Genomic DNA, 27,254 nt, shown 5'->3' with positions numbered 1-27,254 from the left:
CGATGGGAACCGCAGCCTTAGCCACAGAATCCAACTGCTACCCCTACTCGTTCTTCTAAGGGGAGTTTGATCCCCCAACAGTTAAGATGGCTCCTGATTTTTCAGAGTTCAGCGTGTGTCCGGGGGAGTTTAACTCTGTGGTTTTAAAGGCATGTGTTGCTCAAGTAGCCAGCCAGAAAGGCAGTAATTTAGAACAGAATATACATGCCTTTTTACATGGAAACTTTTATTCTCATTGAGATCTGTACATTCAAGTCGCACATACTTTTAAGTCTTTGATGGAACTGGAGCACGGGATCACGACAACAGCCTGGTCTGTTCGAACAGTTAAAGAGTTTATGCCTCAAAAGTAGCCAGGAAACTTGTGACAATTTCCTTCAACTTCGCTTCTGTCTGGTCAGAGATCTTTCCTTCGGTCCTGTTGAAAGACTTTAGTTAAACTTCTGACGCAGGAATAGACATCATGGTCAATCCCTGACCAAGGCAAAGAAAAACTTTACAATGAACCTTCCAATTTCTAACAGAATTAGCAGATGAATTAACGCATTTCTGTTTGATGCATGAAGCTATATCACTGAAACAAACGTCACATCCCTTCTCCTCAAAGTTAGTCCCATTTAAGAACTAAGGTTTGTCAACAAATACTTTCAAAATAGCTGTACGTAGTTCAACAAGGCTCTACTTTCTATAGAGCTATGCCTCAGAGAGGGAAGGCACGTGATTTGACTCATGACAAAACAAGCTAGGGCCAGTTTACAGGACAGGGCTATGGAAATACTCAATCCCCAACAGTCCGCACTCAGTGGCAGGGAAGGCAGTGAGCAGCACTTAATCCACAGTACTGTAATAGCTTAAAGCTACCAAAAGTATGGGAACTGACTAGATTAAGCGATTTCAATATCAGATTAGGCAGGGTATTCAACTAGGTTCATTTTAAGCATCAGCTGGATTTCCTAAGTAAAGACTGGAGACAAGAAGCTGAGCTCTGGAAAGTGCAAGGACAGTAGGAAGGCTGATTTAACCTCCAGTTCTGGTACAGGCAGCTTAAGGCCTGATGTTCTAGGATACACTAAATTAACAGTTCAGTGACCATTACCTGCGCTCCAGCCATCAAGTCAATACCCTTGGGATGAAGCAAGATAAATCATCATACCTGATCGTGGAGAGGAGGGCCTGGTGCTGGCTCAGTACGTGAGCTAGGAAAGCACTCTCAAATTTAGTGATTTTGCTGGGCTCCAGCTTGTCCAAGTGACCTCTTACACCAGCGTAGATGACTGCAACCTGTTCCTCAATAGCCATGGGAACTGCAGAAAAGAAAGCGTTCACGCCTTTGGTAACTCTTACATCGGGAGACACCGGTATTAAATCTACATTTACCATGTCCACAGAATATCTTAATGCTGCCACAAAGACCAGCCTTGTTAGCACAAGAGACTAAGGGGAAATGCAGGCTTGTTACGCCCAAGACACTCACCATACTGTCCTTGTTTGAGAAGCTCTGTCAGACGCACACCACGGTTCAGCAGCTGTTGCGTGGCGGCATCCAGATCAGACCCAAACTGAGCAAAGGCAGCTACTTCACGATACTGAGCCAATTCCAGCTTCATGGTACCTGCCACCTACAACACAAGATACACCTCAGACTGAGTTTGGCCACTTGTCAAACGAGTCTAGTAGTTTGCAGATTATCTTCAGCTGACAGTTGTCACAAGTCAGCTTTGCCTTGCATACCAGTCAAGTGAATCTCAAGATTCTGAGAGATGATTATAGGCATTTCTAAAAATCCCACCATCTGCTTGGCCTTTTAACATAAGCACACTATTCCTCCCTAAAATTGGCACAGCTGATATCAAACCTCTCTAATTCCATATCTGGATTAAGAGAAGTGTGGGGTTAAAGACAGCATTCTCTATTTCTAGTTAGATCAGTACCCAGTTCAGCATACTGAAGCTTAGTCCTACATCTTTATGCAGATACTATTTTCCTTTCTCCCCCCTCTCTCAGCAGGCAATGGAAATATCAAAGAGATCCCCAAAGTTTGTTCTTCTATAATTTCATAACGCTAAGGAATCCAAAGCTTTATTCCCTATTCACAATTCTTTAGAGTGAAATGGGTTGGAAAGCCTACACACTACTCGTCTCTAGTGAGAGGAGGAGCAGCAGTTTCATGCTTACCTGCTTCATAGCCCTGGTCTGAGCAGCAGAACCTACACGGGACACTGACAGACCAACATTGATGGCTGGACGGATGCCTTTGTAGAACAACTCAGTTTCCAAGAAGATCTGTAGGAGAAAATTGGTTTATTATCTTGGTCAGAAGCCTGGAAGCCTCCTCAGAGACCTGCCAGTAAGTTACACAGAAGTACTGGCACGTGAAGAAGATGTCCTACCTGTCCATCAGTGATGGAGATGACATTGGTTGGAATGTAAGCAGACACATCACCAGCCTGAGTTTCAATGACAGGCAAGGCGGTCAGAGAGCCACCTCCAAAGGAATCATTCATTTTGGCTGCTCTCTCCAGCAGGCGAGAGTGCAGGTAGAACACATCGCCTGGGTAGGCTTCACGACCGGGTGGACGACGCAGCAGCAGAGACATCTGACGATAGGCAACAGCCTGTGCGGTATAAAGAAAGCTCTCAGACTTCAGTAGCTCATTTAAAACTTTAAACCTGAGGTGATCTTACAGCTACAAACACCACTGCTAGACTATGAGGCCTATAAACAATGTTTCCTGACCTGTTTGGATAAGTCATCATAGATGATTAACGCGTGTTTTCCGTTGTCTCTGAAGTATTCCCCCATGGAGCAGCCTGAATAGGGAGCCAGATACTGAAGGGGTGCTGCATCGGATGCTGTAGCAGACACCACAATAGTGTACTTCATGGCATCTGGAAAGAATTAGAGACACACGCCACTGAGTATATTACCTCATCATGCCCGTAATCAGCAAATACAACACTCATGTGAAGTACTAGTTGCTGAAGCAAGCCCAGACAGCATCACTACATTGTTACAGGAAAGAACACTGTACTAGATTAACACGTCTGTTAGCTCAACTAACTCAAGAAGTTTCAAGAGCAAGTTCAAGAGCAAGTCTGCAATGTCTAACACTTGCAGACTTCTTTCCCATTTAAAATGAAGTTTAAACTTTCACTAAGACACACTTTGGCTCTAGGAGTAACTCAGCCTAAAAGTCCATGGTTTCCTGGCTGCTGCAAGGCACTACTACCCTTTGTTTCGTAGTCCCAAACAAATTATTGTCATCAAAATGGGTGCGTGTGTGGTGTTTCTGCTAGGCATGACTCCGCTTGATCAGCAGGCAAGAGGTAAAGTGCCTGATCTCTTGCCAGCTCTGTTGACCAAGGTTGCATATGTAACAAGATCACTGTTACTGAAAAGATGCTGTCGTTTAATCCCTTACACTTGGGCAGTGAAGTCTCTCCACTAAACTTGCAACTGCCAGTCACACTGACTTGCATACATGCGAAACAAATGCCAAGTCCATAAATACTTGTAGGCCATAGCTTGTCATCAGGCCTGACTGCCAAAAGGAAGCTCTCAACTCTGCTGAAAAAAAAAAAACCTCAAACAAAACACCACAGGCTGACTTTTCCAGAAGCAATTCAGCAGTTTTGGGGCCTTATACCAGTCTTCTAATGTGATGTAGCAAAAAGGAGTTTTTTTTCCCCAGATACCTAGAAAGATTTCTTGTCCACAAAAGCAAATAGTTCACTCATTTAATAAGAATTCTGTCTATACTTGCAGCTAGGAGAGGTCATAGTAGTAGTCAGCATTATAAGGAGAACAGGATGTCACTAGTTGCCAGGCTCAACCGTCTTCAAAAATCTGTACCTGCATCAGTGAGCCTCTTCACCAGCTGAGCAACAGTAGATCTCTTCTGGCCAATTGCAACATAGATACAGTACAGCTTCTTTTTCTCATCTGTTCCATCATTAAATCGTTTCTGGTTGATTATTGTGTCAATTGCAATGGAAGTTTTCCTGTGTAACACAGAGGTTGGTAAGTTCAGCTGCCTACAGTTCTCCCAACCTCTATACACAGTTCTGTGTTCGGCTTTGTACATCAGCACACACTGTACTTGAGACTCTGTTTAAGGAAACACTTTTAGCTTGGCCATTTAACTTACCCGGTCTGCCTGTCACCAATGATCAGCTCACGCTGGCCACGACCAATTGGCACCAAGCTGTCCACAGCCTTAATACCAGTCTGCATAGGTTCACGCACAGAGATTCTGGGAATGATCCCAGGGGCCTTTAAGCCAACTCTTCTACGTATCTTAGATGTAATAGGACCCTTAGAAGAGAGGAAAAAACCTGCTGCAGTCTGTACCACATAAATACAAGCAGAAGTAGTAAACACCTAGTTATACTTACCTTCCCATCAATTGGATTGCCCAGGGCATCTACAACACGGCCCAGCAGCTCTTCCCCAACTGGAACATCCACAATGGCACCAGTCCTCTTCACGACATCCCCTTCCTTGATCAGTCTGTCATTACCAAACACGACAACACCAACATTGTCGGGCTCCAAATTCAAGGACATACCCTACGACAAAGATCACATTATCCTGATAAAACCCATACCGACATTTACGAAAATTTTGACAGTTTAATACCGATGTGATTACTCTACAGTGTAGAATATCCAGCATAACCTACCTCAATCTGATTTGTAACAACAGTCAATGTTCTGCTTTTATGTACAATGCGTGTATATTCTTCCATACTGGTTAGAGAACCTGCCTAAGCCTTCAGCTTACTACATAACTATACTTGCAGCAGTCTAGCATTCAGTCATTTCTCTCTCTAAAAAGAACAGAAAGGATAAGCAGGGTTCAAATACAACATTTCTGTCTTGCCTAGGAACTGGACAAGGGAAAAGCACTGGCTTTTTCTCTGCCTAAGGCGAGTTAGGCCATTAAAAACACTGGAAGAGCTGTTGCAGTATGCTCGGAACAGTCAGACAGCTTTTTAACTCTAGTCGAGTAGACTCTAAGTAGTCAGCAAACTGCACACTGTATTGGAGCAGAGAGGCTATTATTCAACAGTACACAGAAAAACCAGCCTGAAACCAAAGAAAACAAAACCCAATGCCAGATTAGTTCTTATACTTCCCAGATGAAGACAAATAAAGCTCAAATGTTGGCCAAGAACCAGATACTGATACTGAAAGCAAAGTGTTACAAATTCAAAGAATATTTGCTTTTGTAGTATCATTTCTAATAGTTACTATGTATTAAAGTTTTAATGAAGTCTGTAAAGAGTCCATATGGGTACCTCCAAGCATAGCCTTATGTTCTCCTTAAAAAAAGTAGTCTTTATATTTCTAGGCTAAACAAACTGCTTTAGTGAAAGCTTACCTTCAGTCCAGAAGAGAATTCAACCATTTCTTCTGCTTGGACATTTCTTAGGCCGTACACACGGGCAATACCATCACCAATTGAGAGCACACGGCCAGTCTCTTCAAGTTCAGCAGAGGTGTCAGCTCCCAAAATACGTTCCTCAAGAATAGAGGATACCTCAGCAGTACCTGGAAAGAGACATTTCAAACCAGATTTAGCACATTAAGGCACAGTATGAATTCAGTAAGCTTGTCTTGAATTCACAAGCCAAGGTATTCTTTCTCAGGTGTGCCACGAGGTCTAGCAAGTAACACTCTTCCTTACGTAGGGTGCATAAGATAAATAACAGCTTCTGTATTCACAGCCAATAAAAGCAGCTTCAACTCATCATTATGAGCAGCTTCAATCAAAACACTGATGGCTGTTTAGTTATCAATTTCCTTCATTATGTCCTACACTATTAGCAATCTCTCCCCCTAGAAAGCAATTAGATTAAATAATTAGCCTTAGCTCAGAAAGAACAGACACACTAGCTCCGCTTGCAGAGCATTTACTTAGACTGGAGGCATCAAAACACCCTGTCAACTGATTTGTAATCAAAGATCCAAATATATTTAAAGGAACTCAATACATTTAAGGAGCAAGTTGTTCGATATAAGCTACAAAAATGTATTCTCCATCTTCCTCAAATTTGTTTGGCAGGGTACCTCCAACAACTTTTCATTTCCTCACCTAGGGAACAGTAAGTAACACTGAAATTGTGATTTCCTAATAATACCTTTAATCATCCTAAACCACTTCAGAAATTGTACGTGAATCACTACCAAAAATACAGCTATGCAGTGCCACTGCCTCCTCTAAACACCAAGATGCTGGCAGCAAAAAAGTTATACTCAAGGACACAAGGTCAAACCCAGGCAGGCCTGGGAAAGTCATCCATACCTTCATACCATTACAAACAAGACAGGAAACTGGAATTGGAGGCATTTTTTCAAATAATTCTGCAGGAGTTGAAGACTGAGTTGAATCCTCGTGAAGCAGATAAGCTGTGTAAGCCAACTGACATGTGACCACTCCTTTGGTTTGGGCATAATTTGAATAGTTATTAAAGTGAAATCTCCGGGATGTGACTGTGCAACAGACAGTTCACTGTTAAATACTGTCAGTACATAAATGTACTCATGTGTTCTATCAGCTGACACCCCCCCTCCATATTCAAATTCCTTTTTATCTGATAGAGCAAGTTCTTAAACCGCACTCTTATATGAAGACCTTTCTCAGACTCACCAGTTTTCTGAAAGCATGTTTTGGAGGCATGGATGTTTCTTGTAGCAACAAATGCTGCACCCAGGGTGTTTCTGGCAATCTAAAATAAGTAATTGATTCAGTAACAGTGAGATTTCCTCAATCTTTAAAAAAAATGTTAAGAGATAACACACTGAAATTTTTGATCATGAGCTTATACATTTAACATGTCTCAGTTTTGAGTTGCGCTCCACAGCACTCCATTCACAACTTGGAGTTATGGAACCAAGTCCAGCACCACTAAGGAAGGACAGATGGTAAAGGAGATTGCTCTAAATTACTCGCTGCATTTTTCTGCATTGCACTGATGTCACCAGCCCAGCACCGCAGCAGCTCGCAAAACAACACCTCCTCTCGTTTGCCACCTTTACACTGAACATCAAAAGCTTGGGGCGTAAAGAAATCAGTGCACCCCTCATGGTTCTGCACAAGGGGGAAATATAAGATTGTGCACTCTAATGGTTGGCCTTTGTAAGAAAAATCTAACTGCAGAATTTCTGAAGTATAGCTAGAACATATACCACAGCAGAAACGAAAAACAATAAATCTGTGATAATGAATGCATTTAAAAATTATAATGCTACATCCCAAGCAAAGCTACCAGTGCAGTCCCATGCAGCGTTAATTCTATTTCTCTGAAAGCCTGGGCAGGCCTCTCCTCCATTCACCTTCACAAGGGACACCGGCCAGGAACAGATTCTGACAGATCTTCCCACCCTCGTTCTCCCCACAAACACGGGGAAAAAAATGCCACCTCGCAAAGCCTCACAGCTCAAATCCCGAACCCTGACTGGGATCTAGGAGCTTTCAAACATTAACCTGAACCCCAACAGTGCCAATCCGCATCCCCGGGGAAGGACACGCCGTCCCCTAGACCACCCCCCCCTCCCAGGGTGAGGGCACCCTCGCTCCTCAGTTGGGGCCCCGCTGGCACCCAGCGCTGAGGCGAGCCCCCCCACACACACACACCCCGTCCCAGACTCCCGAGAGCGGGAGGCCGCGGCCCCTCAATGTCACCGCGGCCCCCAAGATGGCGGCGGCGGCGGCGCCCGTCCCTCCCCTGCCCCCGCCCGCTCCAGAGAGGAGAGGACGCGCTCACCAGGCCGGCCTGCCGCGGCAGGGAGCGGGCGAGGGCGGCAGCCACGCGGGCGGAGAGCATGGCGGCGGCGGCGGGCGGCGGCTCCTCCGGAGAAGACAGAAGCAGACGGGAGGCTGCTGCCGGCCCCGCGCTCTCTCCACAAAATGGCGGCGGCACGCTCCGCCCCTTTTGGCGGCGAGGCCACGCCCACGGCGCGGGGCGGGGCGCGGCCAGGAAGTGCTTCCCCCGTCGCTCCCGGCCACCTCAGGCGTCCTGGCGGCTTCCTCCTCCCTGCGCCTCTGTGCGTTGAGGGGATATATAGATAGATATATATATATATATATAAAATAATTTAAAAAAAAAAAAAGGCCGAAACGGGGCTTTCAGAAAAACACCCCGTTGCGGCAGGTGCCCTTGAAATGGCCCTCGGCGGGCGGAAGGGGAGGGGAGCGGCGGCGGCGGCGGGGCTGGGGGGCGTGAGGTGGGCAGGGGCCGGTGTGAGGCGCAGGGGGGCGGGGAGCGAAGGCCGTGGGGCAGCCGGGGGGCTGGGGACGTGCTGGTTATTTCAGCCGTCGCTTCAAATGCGGTAAAACTGCCTGGGAAAAAAAAAACCCACGTTGATTTAAATAACCCGTTTAAGCCTCGTGCGTTTGCGCTTTATTGCTAAAATAAAGCAGTATCAATTATCAATTGCAAAAGCAATTATCAGGGATGATAATTAACCATAACGGTGGTTCCTTGGTAATTGTTTAGAAGATTTGGCTCAGAAGATGCGTTTTTATGGCGTATTTTCTAATAAGGAGCACAGCTTTTATATGAATTTATGTAAGCGGCGATATACAAGCTGTTCAAATTTTAATTTTTACCCTTTAACTTAAAAATACGATTTAAGCCTCTTTCATGAAGGGCTTTATATGCCTTTATTTGTAATTTGCCGTATGATATGTATGAAACGTACAATTCATCAGAAAACGAAGTCCCCTCAAATTATTTTACTGATTCAAGACTATTTTCTTTAAAGCACTGGGTACAGGGGAAAAGCAGATTCTTTCAAAACGCTTGGAGCATTTAAATCCGCTTTGGTAAAAGCGTTCACGGCGGCTCGTGGGCTGAGCTGCTTTATTAATTATTTTCTCTGTGTTTCAAGAATTTTAAACTAGGAAACTGGGTCCTGCTGGGCTGGGTGCGAGCGCCGCATACCCCCCCCCCCACCGAACTACAAGTCCCAGCAGGCCCCGCGGTGCGGCGGCTGCGCGCGGGGGAAGCCGGGATGGAGGCGGGAGGTTCGCAGGCGGCGGAGGCCGCTATGGAGGAGAAGCTCCAGCGGGTAATGGTGGGGCCGGGCCGGGCCGGGGCTCTCACGGCGCGGGGTTTGTGGAGGTGGCCCCATCCTCCGGCTGCCCCTCACCCGCCCGGGGGCTCCTCCCCGCCGGCCTGGCCCGGGCCGTGGTGGAGCGCGCCGGGCGGGCCGGGTGCCGTGCCCCCCGGGGCGGGCTGCGGGCGCCGGGGAAGGTACCGTGCGCGGAGCCGGCCCCGGTGCGTTATCGGAGCCCTCGTCCCGCTCTCCCGAGAGCGTCTCTTTCAGGCCTTAAAGGCGAGGCACCCGAGCGGTCGCGCTGAGGGTTTTGCTGGGCCCTGGCAGTCGTCGCTCTGCCTGGCTGGCGCTCAGACGTGCGCGGTTCGGGAGGAGAAACGAGCCCCCGTCGTTTTCTTGCCCCTTTAAACGTTGGGGGGACGGGCAAGACGTGGTCGCTGGGTGGGTTTTGCAGCAGTAAAGTCTGTGTTCACCCACTTCATCCTCTGCTACCTACTAGGTAACAGCCTGAGCTCACTGACCCTTAACCCGCAGCTGGTTTAAGATGCCAGGTTATGAAGATCTTGGGTGCCTGAAGTTTTTGCATTTCAAATCATTGTCCCTACAGAAGGTGGCAGAAAGATGCAATTCATCCTTTGATTGTGAACCTGGCATTTTTGCAGTATTGGAGTTTTCTTCTACATATAGCTAGTGCTGTTTGCTTCTAAGGGCTTGATGGTTTTCTCCCCGGCATAGTTCAGGGTGATGTTTGCTGTGTACAGTGTATGTAGCTGAGATGCTGGTATGGTAGAAGCATAAAGAAGGACGTGCTAGAAAGAAATGTCTTTTCAAGTTACAAGGCTGGGTCCTTTTCCATGATCAGGTTCCTTAGATAGCCTTAGACAAGAATTTATGTCTCCTCAGTGTTGAACTTCCATGTGTTCAATTACGAACAGTCATAATCTAATCTGTGAGAGCACTGTGTTGGTCTCTCTCCCATTTCTGACCTTCTTTTCAGTGGTAGAAATCATGCTCTGCAGGGCTTGTGCCTGCACATTGTAGTAACTCTTTCTCCCCTGTTAGCTCATAGAGACTGTTCCCAACGATAATGGTTTGGGCAGTTTTATCCCACGCTGCTTCAGTGCAGTTTTTACCAGCTGCCCAAATACCCATTTAACATCTGTTGGATCATTATTATGCCTGTAGCAAACAGGTCACGTGAATAAAAAGATAAATTTTATCACTTGGAGATAAGCAGGTGTCCAGTGAAATGAGGGAGATTAAAAGGGAAATGGTTTTCTAAACTGCCGAGGGTGTTTGAAGAAGAGACAAAGGAAGTTGTCTCCTGTTTTTCCACCCATGTCTCGACTGCTGCAGTAGGAGTTATTCCTCAGGAACGCAGACCTTGCAGCACTTCACATTTCTCACATCTGTTAGCTATATTCTGTCGTTTCACTTGACCGTTTACTCTTTTTTTCCCTTCTCTGGCAGGTTACTTTATGGCTAAAGAAAATATATGGGAATCAGCCTATCCCACAGTACGAAGTGAATGCAAGGACAGTTGATATCTTGTATGAGCTTGTAGAATGCAATGAAGCCAGAGACAGGGACGTTTCTTTGCTGATAGAGGACATGAAGCAGAAGGCAGCAGAATATGAAGCAGAAGGTGAGTTTGAAGCTCCAGTTCTCAGTTCCATCAAAGTTAGTTTTTCTTAGTGACCCCAAAGATTGTCTTTGTTAAAATCTTACAAACAAATAAATAAATATATCTCTATATGTAAATAAATAAATGAATATATATATAATTGGAATGAACTCAGCTTTTGTTCTGGTACAGCTTTTACTACAATGCATCCCATGCCTTCCTTTCAGCAAAATTTACGGTGACATAAGGTTGGTCAAGAGCAATTTTTTAAGCCATCTTGAGCAGGCTGTAAATACGGACAAGCAGATTAATTGCTAAAACCTCCTAGCCTGCTGGGCTGAGTAGCACAACATTGAAATATTGGCTGGATAGGCAGCAACCCTACAGCTGATTTAAGAGTCTGAGCTGGTGCTAATCCACTGTTAAGGAAAGCGCCTGAGGAATCTGAAACAACAGTGAGGTGATTAAGTTATGCTCCAGCTGTCCAGAGTGAGTGTTTGATAATGTGGTGTTTTTGGAGCAAGTGAGTGGTTCAGGGGACGATAATACATTTTTAACACACATATTAAAAGAGAGAGTCCCATCTAGGCCTTAAAAGAACAATAATATAAAAAAATCACTATTTTGGGTTGTATTTGTTTTCCAGCCAACTATCTACAGGGCCTTCTCGCAGAAAGCCTAGATCTTTCCCTATCCAGTCTGTCCAGCGAAGGCACCAGCTACCTCAATGTCCTGGTAAACAGCGCAATGACACTTGAAACGAAGGACACTTCTCTTGCCAGGTAATTATTCCCAGTGTGCATCAGGAGTCATAGTCTGTGCTGTTTCCCCTCTGGTTTTTCAATTCAACAGTTTCAAACTTGACTTTCACACCAGGAATCTTACTTGTCCAGCTTCTTTTGCACCCCTCGGGCAGCTTTGGAGGACATGGGAACTGAGCACAAAGCTCAAACTCTTGCTTATCCCAGCAAAGGAAGCCTCTGAAGCCTGAGAGGTGCCTCAACCACAGTTAAATCCCTCTTTTGCCCCTGCTTTTGTGGTCAGTGGCTGCAGGATGCTGCCACTCAGACTGTCGTGCCAGGTAGCACAAGCCTAGAGCAGGCTTCATACTGCTTAGGCAAGGACTGGGGAATGGTAACTGGTCTTTGTCTCAGCTCCTCTTTCTTCCCTCTCTTACCTGCCCTCAATGTAAGGAGATTTCCTTAGCTCAGCCACAGAGAAATGGCAGCTGTTAGTCTGCTCTTCCTGGGCCACCCTCCCTAGCCTGGCTTTGACCCATAACACAGCAGGTTTGTGCTGAGTGCTGGCAGTAAGGAAGGGCCAAAATCTGCCTATCCAATTTTTGTATGATGTTCAGGAGCTTGGCTCTTACAGCGCTTCTCCTGAGCTGGAGGGGCAAGCAGCTTTGAACCATTTGGGAAGAGACTGAAATGCTGCTGGGCATGTCTCAGGGATGTGCATTTTCAGGGACTGAATGCAGTTTCTCTCAAAGGCAATTTGGCAAGCCAGGAGCGGAGCATCTGATCATGCCAAACCCAGTGGTCATATTCACTAGAGTGCCAGGTCTTATTCGCTTCCTCCTACTGAGATTGCTGGGCCATTTCCCCTTCCAGATGAAATCTGTGTTAGTTAAGGGAAGCAAATACCCTTAGTGACTTATTTTACTTTCTTACTCTAAAATAGCTGGCAGTTATCTGATGTATCATAATATGAGAACAAGGAGAAAAAAAAAAAGTCATTTGTGGAAAGTGTGGAGAAAATAGTAATAATTCTGAGTTTCAGAAGAGCTGACTCCTGAGCATTCCCACTGAAGCTCTCTTTTCACCAGCTTCTTCTGTGCCATCAATGATATGACTTCGGAGCTGTATGCAACAGAATCAAAAAACAGAGAAATGGAATTGGAATTGACCAACATTAGGAAAAAATTAACGGCAGCGCTGATGCTGGAAAAGCAGTTAGAGGGGTGAGTAATGCATGAGAAAAGGGAAAGATGTGAGCAATACTGCTGATCCCTGCGATGTGGAACATTGGTTGTGATAACTAATAAGGATAACTGAATTTTCAGGGTTTTGACACATCTAATTCACAATATTTGGGAGTGTCTATCAAAAGCCATGTGCTATGGACACGCTCAGCAATCAGAAGGGATTTGGGGTACCATCAAACCCATTATTTTAAACCAAAAATGGTCTACAAGCAGTTTTCAGGCTGGCATCTTCCACCGGTTGGCTTTGTCTGAGGTTGAAGGCAAACCTGATTTTCTTACCACATTTAGCACAGGCTCTGTAGTCAAGAGTGAAGGAGCCAGGCAAAACAAAATCCATTCCCAGGTAAGAATTTCCTTTAACCAGTGTGCGGGAGACTTAAAAGAAGAAAAAAAAAAAATCGGTATCAAGTCCACTCCCTGGAGGATGCAACCTGAAGTGCTTTGCCAAGCATAGCAGGATCAACCCCTGCCTTGAGTGGCGATTGGCCCAGATGATCTCCACAGCCCCCTTCCAGTCTAATTATTTTCTGGTTTTTGTCTTTTAAAGTAGTAATTGCGGTGCTGCTTGTAGCAAAGATACCAGCCCTGTGTGCTTTGTGCAGGTTTGCCGTGGCCCCTCTCTGTGATCATAAGTTTAGCTTGCGTAACAGGTCCCTAACTGAATTAGGGAACTATGCAGAAGACTATTTCTCTTTGCCTTTATGCAGACGGCTTTCCCCTTGGCCTTTTTTTTTCCCTGGCCTTTGGGACTCTGGATGTAACAGCTGCGGATGTTTCCACTGGGAAATCTCACAGGGAAACGCAAGTTTTTCTCCGTTCTCTCCCTTCTTGTGTTGGTTGTATTACAGGGTTTAGCTTGAGCATTTGTAGTTGTCGTGCTTTAACCCCAGCCAGCAACTGAGCACCACCCAGCCGCTCGCTCATTCTCCTCCCTGCCCCCAGTGGGATGGGGGAGAGAATCGGAAGAGTAAAAGTGAGAAAACTCGTGGGTTGAGATAAGAACAGTTTAATAATTGGAATAAAGTAAAATAGTAATAATAATAATGATAAAAGAGTATACAAAGCAAGTGATGCACGATGCAATTGCTCACCACCCGCCGACCGATGCCCAGCCAGTCCCCGAGCAGCGGCCCCCCCCGGCCAGCTTTCCCCAGTTTATGTACTGGGCATGACGTCCCATGGTATGGAACGTCCCTTTGGCCAGTTTGGCTGTGCCCCCTCCCAGCTTCTTGTGCACCTCCAGCCTGCTCAGTCAGTAGAGCATGGGAAACTAAAAAGCCCTTGACTAGTGAAAGCACTGCTCAGCAACAACTAAAACATCAGTGTGTTATCAACATTGTTCTCATCCTAAATCCAAAACACAGCACTGTGCCAGCTACTAGGAGGAAAATTAACTCTATCCCAGCTGAAACCAGGACAATAATTAAGCAGTATTTGTATACTGGTATCTCTTTGGATGTAAAAGTTGGTTTCTTTTTGGTTTTTTTTTTTAAGGGATCTTAAAAAAACAGAGGAACGTCTGGAAGTAGAAAAGGCCAAAGCTGACAGCCAATCCCAGAACTTGAAGTTCCTGAAAGATAAATCTGAGGATTTAAAAATCAGGATCAAGGCTGCTGAGGTAGATGGAAGGAATTTTCTAACAAGACATTGTGACAGGATGGCACAGTCATGGTCAGTCGGGCCCAAAATTGTAGTTACGGAGACATCCCAGGAGCTTCCTAAACTCCAGGACTGAGGACTCTTGGGCTAACAGGACAACATGTTACTGCACGTCAGTTGTTCCTGCTATATTCATGGTCCCTCCCTGGGACATCCTATGATAAATGCAAGGACACTTTCTCTTCGTTCACCGAGAACTGTATTAGCTCAGACCACCTTGTGCTTACTGTGAGGTACTGTCATATAAGAGTATACACACAGCTACCAGTAGAGCAGCTGATTCGCTGAGGTAAATTGTGTGTCATAACTCTGAATATAGCCATTTTTTGAAATTAATGAATGATTAAACACAGAAGGCAGAAGTTGTACTGTCTTCTCCTTCACGTTTCCTACATGATGGACATGTGAATGCTTCATTTAACATTTGGATGCTGTCCGATACCTTGACAAATATGAGCTGGAAAACATTGTATTAGAGTTGATGACATTTTACTGAGAAGCCTCTTCCCAGCCTTGCCATGTGCTCTTCTCCCAGTAGTTTTCTGGAAAGACTTGTTATTCTTGATACAAATTTTAGTAGCAACTGATTTCATATACCAGCTATAGCTGCGGTTCAAATAGCACACGTTTCTGTTGTTGACAAACTGTGTTCTTGTTTGCCTGTTTAGATCAAAACCCAAGGAAATGGTAAAATCTTTCCCCTCCCCGTTATATTTTGTGGTCAGTTATGAACGAACTCTTTCCTGTTTGTAGGAGCAGCTTGCTGCCACGGGGTTGAACCAATCGCTGACACACGAGTCGCTCGTGAGCCTGTCTGAGGTAGGTCTTTTGGTACAAGATGGACGTTTCTACGGTGCTACAGACCAGGCTTGTTTGTTGGGTGGTTTCAGGAGATGTAGTTTGCCATTTGGTTACCAGAACAAATATTAATGGTGAAAAGAAGCACAAATAAAAATCCCGTAGACAGATACCTCTGAACTGGGGTATGCTGGATGGGTTTGTCTCTCCTAGAAACTGAGAAGCATCTATGGGTGCTGCAGTGGTACCTTTTCTTCAGGGTTAGATGTGGGCTTGTTTTGGACTCGGGAAGAAGCTTTCCTTCTGGACTGATTGAGGGGAACAATTGGAATCTTTATTTTTTTGTTGCCTTTTGTTTTTCCCTCTCTTCTCTTTCTGCCTTTGTAATTAGGAATGTAGCCTACTAGAGAATTTCTATGAAATAAGTTCCCTGCCACTGAAGGAGAATTGGCAGCCTGTGATCTGCCTCCTCTCTCTGTGATCTGTGTTGTAGAATGGATGTTCTGTGGACTATATCCTGTTATGTGGCTACCTGTGTATTGCAAGTACTTGATAGAATCACCTGGGTCATTCTTTCTAGCTTGTGTGAAAGAAACCGGCTTTCAAACACTTCAGAGCAAGGGGAGGAGGTCAAGTGAAACCCAAATTCTGAACCACTGTGTGCTTTTTTTTCCTTGTGTCTTTAAATATAACTTTTTTCAGCTGTACTGTAAGCCCAGCAGGATAATTTGTTAAAGGAAAAAGCACATTTGAGTTACTAGCTATAGATTCCCCAGCTTTGTGCTGAAGCATTTGTACACATGTAACATGTAATTGGTGGTGTTCTATCTGCACTCAGCACACTTTAATATTATTTGCTATTACTGTAATGAGAACTTTGACTTTCTCCCCATTTCTTTGCTAGCTTTTCCTGCATGCTAGTTAGGTTGAACAATGAAAATGTGGTTCCTGATTTATGTTGTCATTCTCATGAACCAGCACTGGGTGGCAATGTTTACATTGCACAGTGTTTCAGAAGAGTACTAACCAAAAACAATTTGTGTTGGAATTCTACATACAAAAAAGTCATAGGCAACGTTCTAGACTTGTCGTCTTCTAGAACCTGAGCGTAAGGGCAGGTCTGACTCCCTGACATTTCTGTATCTGCTCTGCCAAGAGCTCAGTGAATTGGGCAGCGCAAATGATTTTATCTTTGGAGTGCATTTTTTTACTTTAAGTTGATTATTTGAAAAGAGTTGAGGGCTGTGGAGGGCGCTCAATTTTCAGCCCCAAAGAGACATTATTTCCCCTTACTAACAGAATAAACAAGGCAGTGCAAGTGTAAGGGGAGTCTTTTTGCTGCTGCATGTGCAAAACTGTTTTCACACAGAAGCCATAGGCATGAGAATGTATCCCCTTCCTTGGGGCTCAGTTCTCTCTCTGGCCTACAGCAAGGTTGACAGTGAAAGTCCTCTGGTGGATTCTCATTTGAAATCCCCGCTCCTTTCAGGGAGGTGAGATCAGGCGGTTATACTGTAAGAAAAGTATATCTGAAGATGTCTTCAGAACAAAGAAAAATTAATTGATACCTCTGTGTAAGATTTGAACTGGGTTTGACTGATAATGAATAGCAGATCTTTAGTTTTTCATGGGTTTTAAGAAGGATCATGAAAGCTCCCACCAACACCTATGAATTCTGAAATGCTGTAGATAATTGTGGATCTATTTCACGGATTTATATCACTTCTACAAGTAAGACTAAAGAATATAATCTGCTTTGCTTTGTTCACAGCAACTGGCTGCACTGCAGGAAGAAATTGTGCCTTTGAAGAAGAAACTGGAGTCCTACCTAGATTTAACTCCTGTAATTATTTTTTCCCCTGTTCTATTGTATTTGCCATCAGATTAATTTTAATGGACTTCAGAATGTGAAGGGTATTGTTGTGATGGTTTCAGTGGACAGGTAGATGTCCTACAGGGCTATTAATGCTGTAAACAGAAGACTTTACTTAAACAGAAGGCTATCTATCCATTAATCAAAGCCAAGAAATTAAAGTTTGCTTACCAGGCAAACTTTGTTCTAACAAAATGCACAGATTTGCTGGGTGAGCTCAGTATCAAGGTGACTTAGCTAGAAATTAGACAAAGAAATGTGGAAGAAAATATAATTCCTTAGTATAACAAATTTTTTGAGACTTACCGATATATTAGCTATAGATGTCATCAGGCTGTCAATATGGTAGACGCAGCACATTGTGCAGAGGTTGGAGCTCCGAGCAAGATTTTAACGATTATGAAGAAATAGCCAAATGTAGGCGTTGTCCCCTAAACAGGTACTCTAGCTTGTGTGAGTACTGGCTGCTCCATCATTTTCTTTGATTTCTCTTGAGGGTGCTGGGTATTCAGCTCTCTGAAAACGTAGGTTTCTCATTTAGGTGACTAAATTGCAGTTCTGAAAGCCCCTGTCTGTGTATCTTTTCTTCATTTTATATTTTGGCTATTGTCACTATTGGTCCCTGTGCTAGGAGTTACTATCAGACTGCCGTGTGAAGCATCTGTTGTAAAAAAGATTTTAAATTCGAAAGCTTGTTACAAAAGACTGTTTCAGTTAAGGGTAATTTTGTGAACAACTTTATAGCGGCTTAAAGAAGTCATGGGTAAACAGGGCTTTAGTCCATGAAACAGGTGGCCTTGGCTTTGTGCGACATCTGTACATCCCCACCTGTAATATTTGGGACCACTAAACCCAGGTATTTCCAGTCTCCTTTGGAAGATTGCCATTGCTTTTGCAGATAAGTATTAAGGACTTTTCTTTGTCATTCAGGGGAGAAGTAGCAAAAACTGGAGCGAATAGTTGAATGGGGTTTGGTTTTATTAAATACAATTGTGACTGTCTAGTTTACAGCGTTGTATTTGAGTTACTTGATGTGGCCCCTGTTACCTCCTCACCTGAGCATGCCACAGCCTTTAACAGAGCTAACCTCAGACCTTTCCATTTAAGAGGTGAAAAAGATTTATTCCAGTTCTTACAAATGGGGCATAGAGGTCCAGAGAAACAATGAGACTTGTCCAAAATCACACAGAAACTCTGCGATTCATCACGTCCCTTGTATTATGAACTAGGGTAGGGACCTGTCTGCTGGGCCACACTCCTCCCCTCACCTCCTTAGCCCCTCCATCGAGTTCCTGCCCCTCAACACATCTCCCTCATACAACTACTGCTGTCTCCCTCCTAGAAGAAAAAGATGAAGGGAGAGGGTGGGACTGCTTCTCTTTTAAATCCATCTTACTCCAAGAGGCAGCTGCCTCCTTTCCTCAAGCGAAACAGGATGTTCAAATTGGATTAGGTTCTCCAGTTCCCCCCTCCCTCCCCTCTTGCTGTCAGGGAGAGAGCCCCGATGCCTCGCGTCTGGTGCAGGCAGAAGGGGGGAGGAAAGTTTATCCTTGCAAGCTTATTGTGCTTTGGAAAATTCATGCACGGACGTGTTCAAAATCCAGTTCCTTGGTTGATAGGTTTGGAAAATTGCTAAAAATGGGGGTTTTTTTAGACTTTAGGCCATACCAGACTTCTGAAAAATATGTGATTGCCCAAACCAAACTGATACTAGGCTTTTAATGTCAGTACCTTTTACATGTGAAGGGTGTACACAAAACTGATTTCATTATCCCTGAATTCCTCTGCAGCACATCATTAGACTCTTGCAATGATGCAGGGACTCTGTTTCCAGCTGAAATACTGATTTTTATGCCATTTTCTCTCATTAGAATCCTTCCCTTGCACGAGTGAAGATTGAAGAAGTAAAACGAGAACTGGTAAGAGTTTTTTATCTTTCACAGAGATTTAAATGAGTTGCTGTCATGCCAAAACAAGCTATATGTATTAATTGGTTGTGGATTTATCTACCTCGGATTGTAGTCTTAATGATCTCTAGAGGGAAGTTTTGCTCTGGTAAGGCAGAAGCCATGCATGTTGGTAGGAGGAATTGGTGGAGGAATGGTATCTAAGCTACAAAGGCAGTTGGGCATAATCATATCAGTGGGGATTAGGTATCCAGATCCCTCTGGATTTTGTCTGCTTCACCTGTCAGAATGTTTATTCACTCGGCTGTGTTGCAGCTTATTGGTCTCACAACCTTCCTTGCTGCTCCCGAGCTCTCGGAGGGCTCTAGGGCCCATCTTTTATTTAACAGCTGCCTTGTAGACTGCAACGGGGACCTTCCCCTGTAAAACATCATGCCCGTTTCATCCATGCTTGTGTAATCTGCAGGTGTGGTTGTTGGGAAACATTAATATAAAGCTGTTTGGAAAGTTCATATGAAGCTTTCCTGAGTGAGCCGGGCCACGTTTGAGCATAAAACCTGTCTTTATTTCTTTGGGCTACTGTCTGCTTGCTCATAGATAAAGCACAAGGTATTCAGTGATAAGCCTTAAAGCTGTGATCAAAAATCACAGCCATTTGAGAGTGTTTTGTACAGTTTCAGATGGGACTGCTCAGGTTGGCAAGCCACTTGTTTTTGATTCAGAAATAGAAGCTCACCTTACCAGCCTGGGGCTTTTATCAGGTCGCCTCTGGAGCATACCTGTTCAGCTTGAAGGTGTCTAATATCACGTTGGGGCACAGCATAAAGGCAACTGAGCTTGTTTAGCCCTTCATTTGGAGATTCCTCTGTAGCTGTCGACAGAGACTGCTGCCGTTTGCAGTAGTGAGACCTTCCAGTTCGATACTTGGGTTAATCAGTGCTAATAATATCCCACGGTTTGATCATTGTAGGTATGTTTGTCTAACAAGAATGTAAGAAAACTGTTTCATGGTCACTGATTCTTCTTGGCTTTCTCTCCCGCTAGAATGCCTTGGAGGCAGAGTTCTCAAAGGAGATCGATATGCTGACTCTTGAGATGCCAGAGTCCAGCAAACTCCGGTTCACCTGAAGTGGCCTGCCCATGGAAGAAGATTTCTTTTCTGTTGTCTATTTATTTGCACTAGTAAAGCCTTTTGGAATTCTTACTGTACTTCTGCAGCTTTCTGCCTTACTCTTCTTGCTGTTGGATGGCACACTTGTGACCTTCCAGCAGGCATGCTCATTTTTAGGGGTTCATGTAGCCTTGCATTTGTAAACATCACCTATTTTTCATAAAATAACCCCCAAACTTACTGTTTTCTTTATCAGTTCTTTTTCCATATGTGATACACACCTGTAACTGGTCTCCAGATGGCACCTGCACCAGGAGAGGTCCCCGTCAGGATTTGGTTGACCATTACCACTTAGAATTGAACTGATCAGGGAGTCTGGTCGTCGTCTTTTTCCCTGTCAAGGCTCTGGACTGTGCTTTTTCCTGGAGTCCTTTCTTTGGTGGTGCAAGAACGGTGATGACAGACTCTCTTTACATCTACTAGATCATTGGCTTTTGCTCCCTTGTTTTGTTTTCTCTTGTCATTTCAGGGTTGGGGACACGTAATTTCCCCCCCCCCCCCCCCCCCCCTCGTAGCACATCTGATGTTTACCGAGTTTGTGAAGATGAGTTCTACACTTGTGCCTGCTGCTTAGTTTGAGCATTTTCTTTAAACGGAAGCGAACAGTTGACTTTCTCCTTAACGTCTTCAGCAGGGGTTTGATGTGTTAGTCAAAGTGAACCATAAGGAAATGGCGATCTAGGGCTCAGAACAGTAGTTCCCATTGCCTTCTAAAACCCTGCAGCATCTGAGACAGCCCACAAAGGGGATTTCCTTGTGGGTGTGATGGCTGTCTACCTTCGTGGAAACTTGTTTCACATGGGTCATAGTATTGGCCTCGCAGATCAGCAAATTGTGCTGCTCACACAGGTAGGAGCTGAGGTGAGATGTAGCGGCATCAACCTCCTGAGTTTCTGTCGTTTCGTTGCCATCTGAGAAAATGGAAGCCCACGGCACTAACCTGTAAGGTTTGCCCATGTTCAGGGCTTTGAGGGATACCAGTCTACTGTTGGCTACTTGTTGTTTCTCCTTACATTATAAATAGAGCTAAGCAAATGGAAGTAGATAAATAGCTTTATGGATAGTGAAGCGATAGCTTTAAAAACAAAAAAGAGCTTTATAGTAAGACCTTTCTAGGTCTGAAAATGCACGAATATTTTTGCAGAACCACTGTGGGATGTGATCATTTTGAAGCTAGACCGTCCTTTCCAGTTCTACCTCAAATGCCATCTTCCAAAAGGGTCCCCAGAGCCCTCGTCTTATTCCCATGCCGCCACCACACCAGCCTTAAACACCCCAGCTTTTAAAAGTTGTTTTGTACTAAAGCCGAAAATCTGAAAATCTCCTGCGGATGGGGAAAAATCAAAATCTAGAAATAGCGGCAGCACCTAAGAGCATCAAGCATGGACTAGGGCCCGTTTGTACTGGGCAACATCCAGACTAAATGGCAGTGGTGCTCTCGGTGATAATTGGCAGCTACATCTGTTTGCAATTGGAGTTGCAAAAGATTATGGTAATGATTTAGCATGGTGTGCCTGTCCCCAGGAGCTGTTACTTCACTGCAGAAATTGATTTCACTGATCTGCAGGAAGAGAGATTCTTTCTATTGCTTCATGTCCCCCCTTGAAGCGATAGGATCATGAGGTCTGTATCTGATTATGCTTAGGGCGTAGCTCTGATTTCTAAGAAGCTGCAGGCTCAGAATGACGCTGGTGTCGGTGAAGTGCCGCAGCCTCCTCACCTTGTGACCTTCTTCACCTCGTTTCCTTCACTGGGATGGGGAAGAACTGGAGGATGTTCAGAGGGCCACTGCTCGTGGGAATCTTCGGCCTCATCTTTCATATGCCGGAGGGAGCTGCTGTTTAGTTTCAGGTTTTTAAATCGAGACGTTAGGAAAGGGTTAGTTGCCTTAGTTTCATGGCTATTTATCTTCAGTTCCTTCTGGGCTAGAAATCCAGATGGCAAAAGCGAGTGGACAAGCCATCTTTTGTACACGTGGGCTAGACTGGCTAAGGGGAAATTACCTCGGAGGTAACTGATGTGAAATCTAGGGCAGGCATCGTAGTGCAGGGGTGGCTACAGGTACAGCTACTGCTTACCAAAGAAAAAACCGCCGGAAGAAGGCAAGAATCTGGAAAGAGCAAGAGCATAGTCTGATCTTTCCCCTTGTGGAAGGGGAAAGAAGTCATAGTCTTGAAAGGCATCAGAATGTATAGCTGGGTAGACATCAGAGGACGATTTAACAAGAAAGCCATTGTAAGGCACTGGAGGTCATGGCCTGACCATTAAGAAATCTTAATTACTGGAGGCTTTTAAGAGCAGATCAGAAATGCTTTGCCTAAGTGTTTATAATGCGAGGAAGTGTTGATCATGCTTTGGGATACGAAGATGGATTAGCTGAGTGCTTGAGGATGCTACCAGCCCTGCTTTTCTATGGGAGCCTCAAGACTTACTCAGCTAACGTTAGATGAAGGCTTTTTATCGCACACGTCTAACCACGGCTCGAGGCTTGGGAGGATTTCCCGGGACTGTGGGGCTCCCTTAGCACCACTTCGTCACATAATAACTGCACCAGCTGTGAAACCTGGGGGGTGTTCTCCCCCTGCACCCGCAGGGCAGCTGCACCGCTCCCCAGCTGCTGCTATTTCACAGCACGTGCCGTGTCCCCTTCGTTGGCAGAAAGCCCAGATACAGACAGCGGCAGGGCCAGACTCTGACTCAAGAGCTGTCCAAAGATAACCACGTGCTGCTTCCTAGGATTGGAAACGCAAGGGAAAAAAAAAAATAAAGACCCAGCAGCTGCATTCGAGCTGTGTGCCACGGCTGAGCCATCTGCAGCACATGCACCGTAAATCAGCGGCCAGTTGTCAGGTCGGACAGTTCGGCTTTTGATGGAAAGGAGGAAAGTCAAATCAGGGAGATTTATGCAGCCAGTGGACTGTCGGTAAGACTTTTCAGCTCTTCGGTTATGCGTTTGTGTGGGCAGAGTGCCTTGCGGGGCACGTGGAGACGTCCTTCCTTGCTGTTGGTATTTTGGGGCGGTCCAGCTTTTCCAGAGCAGGGATGGGATGCCGGCGCAGGAACGCCTCGCAGAGGTCCTGCCGAGACAGGCGCACGCCAGCCTGAGTGCTCGGCTGAGAAAATGTTTGATTTTGGGCTTCACCCTCTGCCCTGGCAGCTGTTGAGTGTTTCCAGGGAGGTCACAGCGGGTGGCGAGGAGCTGTGCGGCAGCCTGGAGGGAGGCTGCCAGCTGGACCCCTCGGCTGTTGTATACTGTGAAATAATCACCCAGCTGAGAATGACACGAATGCCTGGAGAGGCCTCCGCTGCTCCAGCCTCACTTCAGATTACATCAGCTGCTCTGCTCTGAACTCCCAGCCTGATTTTTGGAGACACCTGTCTATTAACACCTGCAAGCTGAGAGCAGTTGTGCTTGCTGGGAGCTTTGCGTGGGGCTCCGGCAGCGCTGGGGCAGCTGCCCACAGTGCGGGACGCTGCGGGGCGGGAGCCGGGCTGAGCTGCAGATCCCTTGGTTTTACGGACAAAGTGCAAAAGATGTGCACGCTTTATCACCGTGCGCTCAATTCCTCCTCCTGGAAAATGTGAGGATCCACATTCCACCTGGGAAAAAAAAAAAAGGAATTAAAATTATGCACTAGACGTGAAAACCAGTGGTCAACCTCAAGTGTAAACTCGTATGCGTTTAACCACAAAGTGCCATACTGTTCTTACCAGGCCAATATGCAAAACAGTAATCGCTATAGGAAAAAAATTAGAATTCATCCCCAAATTAGCTAGGGGATAGGGATTTATTTAAAAGAAAACATTTATGTACGAAAACCAGAGTATAAAAATAAAATGCTAGAGAAATACAAAATACGTGGGGCAAAATTAAGGCTACTGAGCTGAAATATGTATCTATTTACTCAGAATGCATTGGATCAAAAGGTGTGGATGGAATCTCTTTTGGCTATATATTTCAGCTAGCGCTATAGAAATACTCTGTTGCAAACATATCATTGTGGTTGCTTTTCAATCTTCCTTTGACTGAAAGTGTTCAATTTTTTTTTTTTTCGTTCATACCCATCCTTTAGTAGGTATAGAGTATTAATATGGGACTTTGTAAATACATAGCATTTTAAAAAATATTAAAATAGTTTCAAGAGTTATTTGAAAAATAAGTTGGTTGCATTTTGGACCGTCTCCAGTAGAATACTCCCAATATTCTCTTGGTATGCAATTCTGTTTTGGGTACTTATAAGCAAAAAATGTGATGTGTCAAATTGTAAGCGTACTGAAGACTTTTTTTAATTACATCTAGTACTGAATAGGTCTTACAGGTCTGGGAAAGATTTTGTATTTCCGAGCTATTCTTTGAATTTTTAAATTACAGGGTCAGCAGTGAAACAACAGTAATCCTGGTCCGTGCGGCCTTGCACGCTGCAGGAAGTCCTTCAGTCTGAGTACGCAGTCGCTGTTAGTAACTTCAAGCGGCTTTAGAAACGTCTTTCCTTCTCTTATACGCTCACTTCATTAAAAAAATTCAGTACCAGGCTGGAAGGATTTCTGCGTCTCCAATTCAGAAGTATTTCTTCTGCAAAAAAAAAACCCCACAAGCGAGTAAGCAGAGGCTTTACCAGCAAGCGTGTGTTTAAAGTAAAACTTGCAGTTCCTTCTCTCTTCGCTGGGTACCACCTACGTGGGAGGATACAGCGCTGCCTCCATCTGCCTTGAAGTCATTCAGCGTTACACCGTCCTTCCTGCACCGTGCAATCTCTGGTTAAAAAAAAAAACAAACCACCAACCAACAACTCCAAAACTATGACCTAATCTAATAAATGCTTCCTCTAGTCCCTTGCTAAAGATGCCTTTAATGCTAATTAAGCAGCACAGCTGCTTAGTTAGCCAATATTGGCTGCTAAAACCCAGCAGCAAGGAAAGATTTTTCTCTCTCTTCCTCCCCCAGGAGCCCTGGGCTGTAGCTCGGGGGCGGGTGAACCCCTCGGTGTCCCGAGCACCTTTCCCGTGGTCCGCGTTCGGCCGCCGCTGGTGGCTGCGGCGGAGCCTGGGTGACTTTGTGAAGGAGCGGGAGCGCAGCGAGGGGAGGGCTTGGCCGGGTTTCAGCGGCGCATTTGTGATTTCAGATGCTTGGCAGCCCGCAGCCCGGCTTGGAAAATGGGCGTTGTTTAAATGTTACTTGGAAGGTGAAGTTTCTATATATTCCTTCCGCAGGACGGATGCTTAGTCATGTGTCTACGGATGCCGACCTCGGGTGCGTGGGGATGGGCTCCTGAAAAGTCATTCTCCCAGCCTCCAGCTGGAGGGAAACTCTTGGCCTGGGGCTGGTCGCGAGATGGGAGCGGGGACGGAGGAGCAGCTCCGCTCCCCCTGCAAAGAGCCGGGTGAGGGAAGCCGGCCTGGAAACCCTCATGAGCCAAAGTGCTCTCGCAACCAGCTTTTACTTTGACACGGGAGCGTGGCTCGGGGTCGCTCCTGCCGTCTGCTCCAGCGCTGAGCTAATTTCCTCCCATTGTCTTTGGGGAAGCGCAAGTGCCGCGAAGGAGAGGTGGCGGTGGTGGTGACGGTCCCCTGGAAGCTCAGGCGCGGGGCTGCACCGCAAGGCTGCCCCTCCGCAGCTGAAGGAGCCTCCGCCGCTCCCTTCCCCGGTGATCCTTTCTAGAGATGTCCCACCGAGACTCCCATTTCTCAACCGCATTTCTTCGTGGCAGAGGAGTTCTTATCGCTTCCTCGTGGAGGTAACTAATGCTGAAATCATTTCATTCTTGGCAGAGGCGGTCGAAGAATGATAAAACGAAGCCAAAGGAGCGTAGAAGAGGCGCTGGGCTGTACTCCCTGAATTCCTGGAGCCAGCATCACCTCTTGCCTTTCCTCCTCCCTTCCTAATCTTTCAGCCCATCTCCCTGAAAATTCAGAATGAGTCCCCTGGTATTTCTCCTAATCTGGCATTTAAAATCTCAGGCAATAAAGCTTTCACCACTTCCCTTAGGGAGACAATTTTCCAGCCTACGGTTCTCCATTCAAAAGCTTTCCACCCTGATTCTCAGCTTAAACATGCCCTTCCTTAATTTCACCCTATTAAAATCATTAACGTATCACCAGTCTTCTCCCTTCATGCCACTTACTTCAGTCAAATATTTACAGATCACTAATGTCTCCCTGCTTAGTTTACTAATTCCATCGTACCTACGATAGTCAGAATTTCTTTTTCTCTTTCGTAATGCCTCCAGGCTGCAGATTCCTTCACTCGTGGCTCTTTGAGCTCCTTTCCATTTATCACTCTTCTTGCAAATGTGAGGCAGATGCTCACCGCCCTCGCCTGTGTCGTTATGTTTTTCTGTACGCCATCCAAAACTGCATTGCCTGTTCCTCGCTGCCGTGTCCTAATGCCTGTGCAACAGCGTGCCGTCCTCCGGGTCTCTTTCAGGAGTCGTGCCTCCAAAGCACACCCTTCCCTGTAAATACAGATTCTGGATTATTTTCCCAGAAGTAGCCGGCTGGGTTGTGGAGGTTGGTTTTAGTTGGTGGCAGGGCATGGCTAGAGCCACGTAGGAAATCAGAGCAGACTCTGGATTACAGCCCCCAGCAGCCCCACGCAGGGCAGGTTTTATCTTAAGAATGGATTTCGTTAGGGCCCTGCTTGTTCCCTCTTCTGCTGACACCGCCAATATTGGATGCAGCGACGAGGCTGGTGCTCTTGCAAAGGAATTTTTTTACATGCTTGGTGAGAAATATCTTGCAAAGTACTGTTTTAAAAGAGAATCATGAATTCCTGAACACGTAGCTCTACTTGTACCTGAATCTCTCCCTCATTCTTATTTCTCCTCAATGTGATAAATTCTCCTGAGGTAGTATGTGATGCCCGTCTTTGCTTCCCAAGTCCACGTACGTGATTTGGGTGGTAGTGGGGGTAGATGCACACACGCGCTTCTATGCTATCATCAACCCTATAACTGATTCTGTGCCACGAGCAGTGGCTGTGGAGGAGCGGGATCCTCCAAGGGTGCCTCTGCTGTACGATGCACGTTTAGCAGTTGAATTTCCGAAGCGTTTGTAGGCCCTGATCAGGATTTAGGGACTACCCTGAAAAGATTGCTGCCACGTTTTCAAATCGCAGAGCACTACCTACGACGTGTTGTGCAGTTGTGCGGCATACATACCCCAGGGCTGCGAAG

The 27,254-nt window shown here is 45.6% G+C and overlaps 2 protein-coding genes across 2 annotated transcripts; one reads left to right on the top strand and one right to left on the bottom strand.

The window, feature by feature from the left end:
* Positions 1-205: 205 nt before the first annotated feature.
* On the bottom strand, positions 206-7,910 carry LOC143173206 (ATP synthase F(1) complex subunit alpha, mitochondrial). Its single transcript, XM_076363374.1, has 12 exons — positions 7,770-7,910; positions 6,653-6,731; positions 5,384-5,553; positions 4,396-4,569; positions 4,149-4,315; positions 3,854-4,002; positions 2,738-2,889; positions 2,391-2,615; positions 2,176-2,283; positions 1,475-1,619; positions 1,154-1,304; positions 206-418 (listed from the first exon to the last, which is right to left on the bottom strand). Exons 1-12 carry the CDS (start codon positions 7,827-7,829, stop codon positions 337-339), a joined length of 1,662 nt encoding a protein of 553 aa, XP_076219489.1. The 5' UTR covers positions 7,830-7,910; the 3' UTR covers positions 206-336.
* Positions 7,911-9,028: 1,118 nt separating this feature from the next.
* LOC143173207 (HAUS augmin-like complex subunit 1) lies at positions 9,029-20,262 on the top strand. The gene is made up of 9 exons (XM_076363375.1): positions 9,029-9,075; positions 10,534-10,708; positions 11,334-11,469; positions 12,516-12,650; positions 14,169-14,292; positions 15,087-15,152; positions 16,903-16,974; positions 18,876-18,923; positions 19,956-20,262. Exons 1-9 carry the CDS (start codon positions 9,055-9,057, stop codon positions 20,037-20,039), a joined length of 861 nt encoding a protein of 286 aa, XP_076219490.1. The 5' UTR covers positions 9,029-9,054; the 3' UTR covers positions 20,040-20,262.
* The last annotated feature ends 6,992 nt before the right edge of the window (positions 20,263-27,254 follow it).

Source organism: Aptenodytes patagonicus, chromosome Z (assembly GCF_965638725.1).
Source record: "Aptenodytes patagonicus chromosome Z, bAptPat1.pri.cur, whole genome shotgun sequence".
Taxonomy (NCBI): Eukaryota; Metazoa; Chordata; class Aves; order Sphenisciformes; family Spheniscidae; genus Aptenodytes; species Aptenodytes patagonicus.
This window is presented reverse-complemented; position numbering and strand designations above follow the sequence as displayed.

Coding starts and splice junctions, on each gene's coding strand:
- LOC143173207 (XM_076363375.1), top strand. CDS start 9,055: ATGGAGGAGAAGCTCCAGCGG. Junction 10,709..11,333: donor AGCAGAATATGAAGCAGAAG/GTGAGTTTGAAG, acceptor TTTGTTTTCCAG/CCAACTATCTACAGGGCCTT. Junction 12,651..14,168: donor CTGGAAAAGCAGTTAGAGGG/GTGAGTAATGCA, acceptor TTTTTTTTTAAG/GGATCTTAAAAAAACAGAGG.
- LOC143173206 (XM_076363374.1), bottom strand. CDS start 7,829: ATGCTCTCCGCCCGCGTGGCTGCCGCCCTCGCCCGCTCCCTGCCGCGG. Junction 2,616..2,737: donor ATGATGACTTATCCAAACAG/GTCAGGAAACAT, acceptor TATACCGCACAG/GCTGTTGCCTATCGTCAGAT. Junction 1,620..2,175: donor AGACCAGGGCTATGAAGCAG/GTAAGCATGAAA, acceptor CTTGTGTTGTAG/GTGGCAGGTACCATGAAGCT.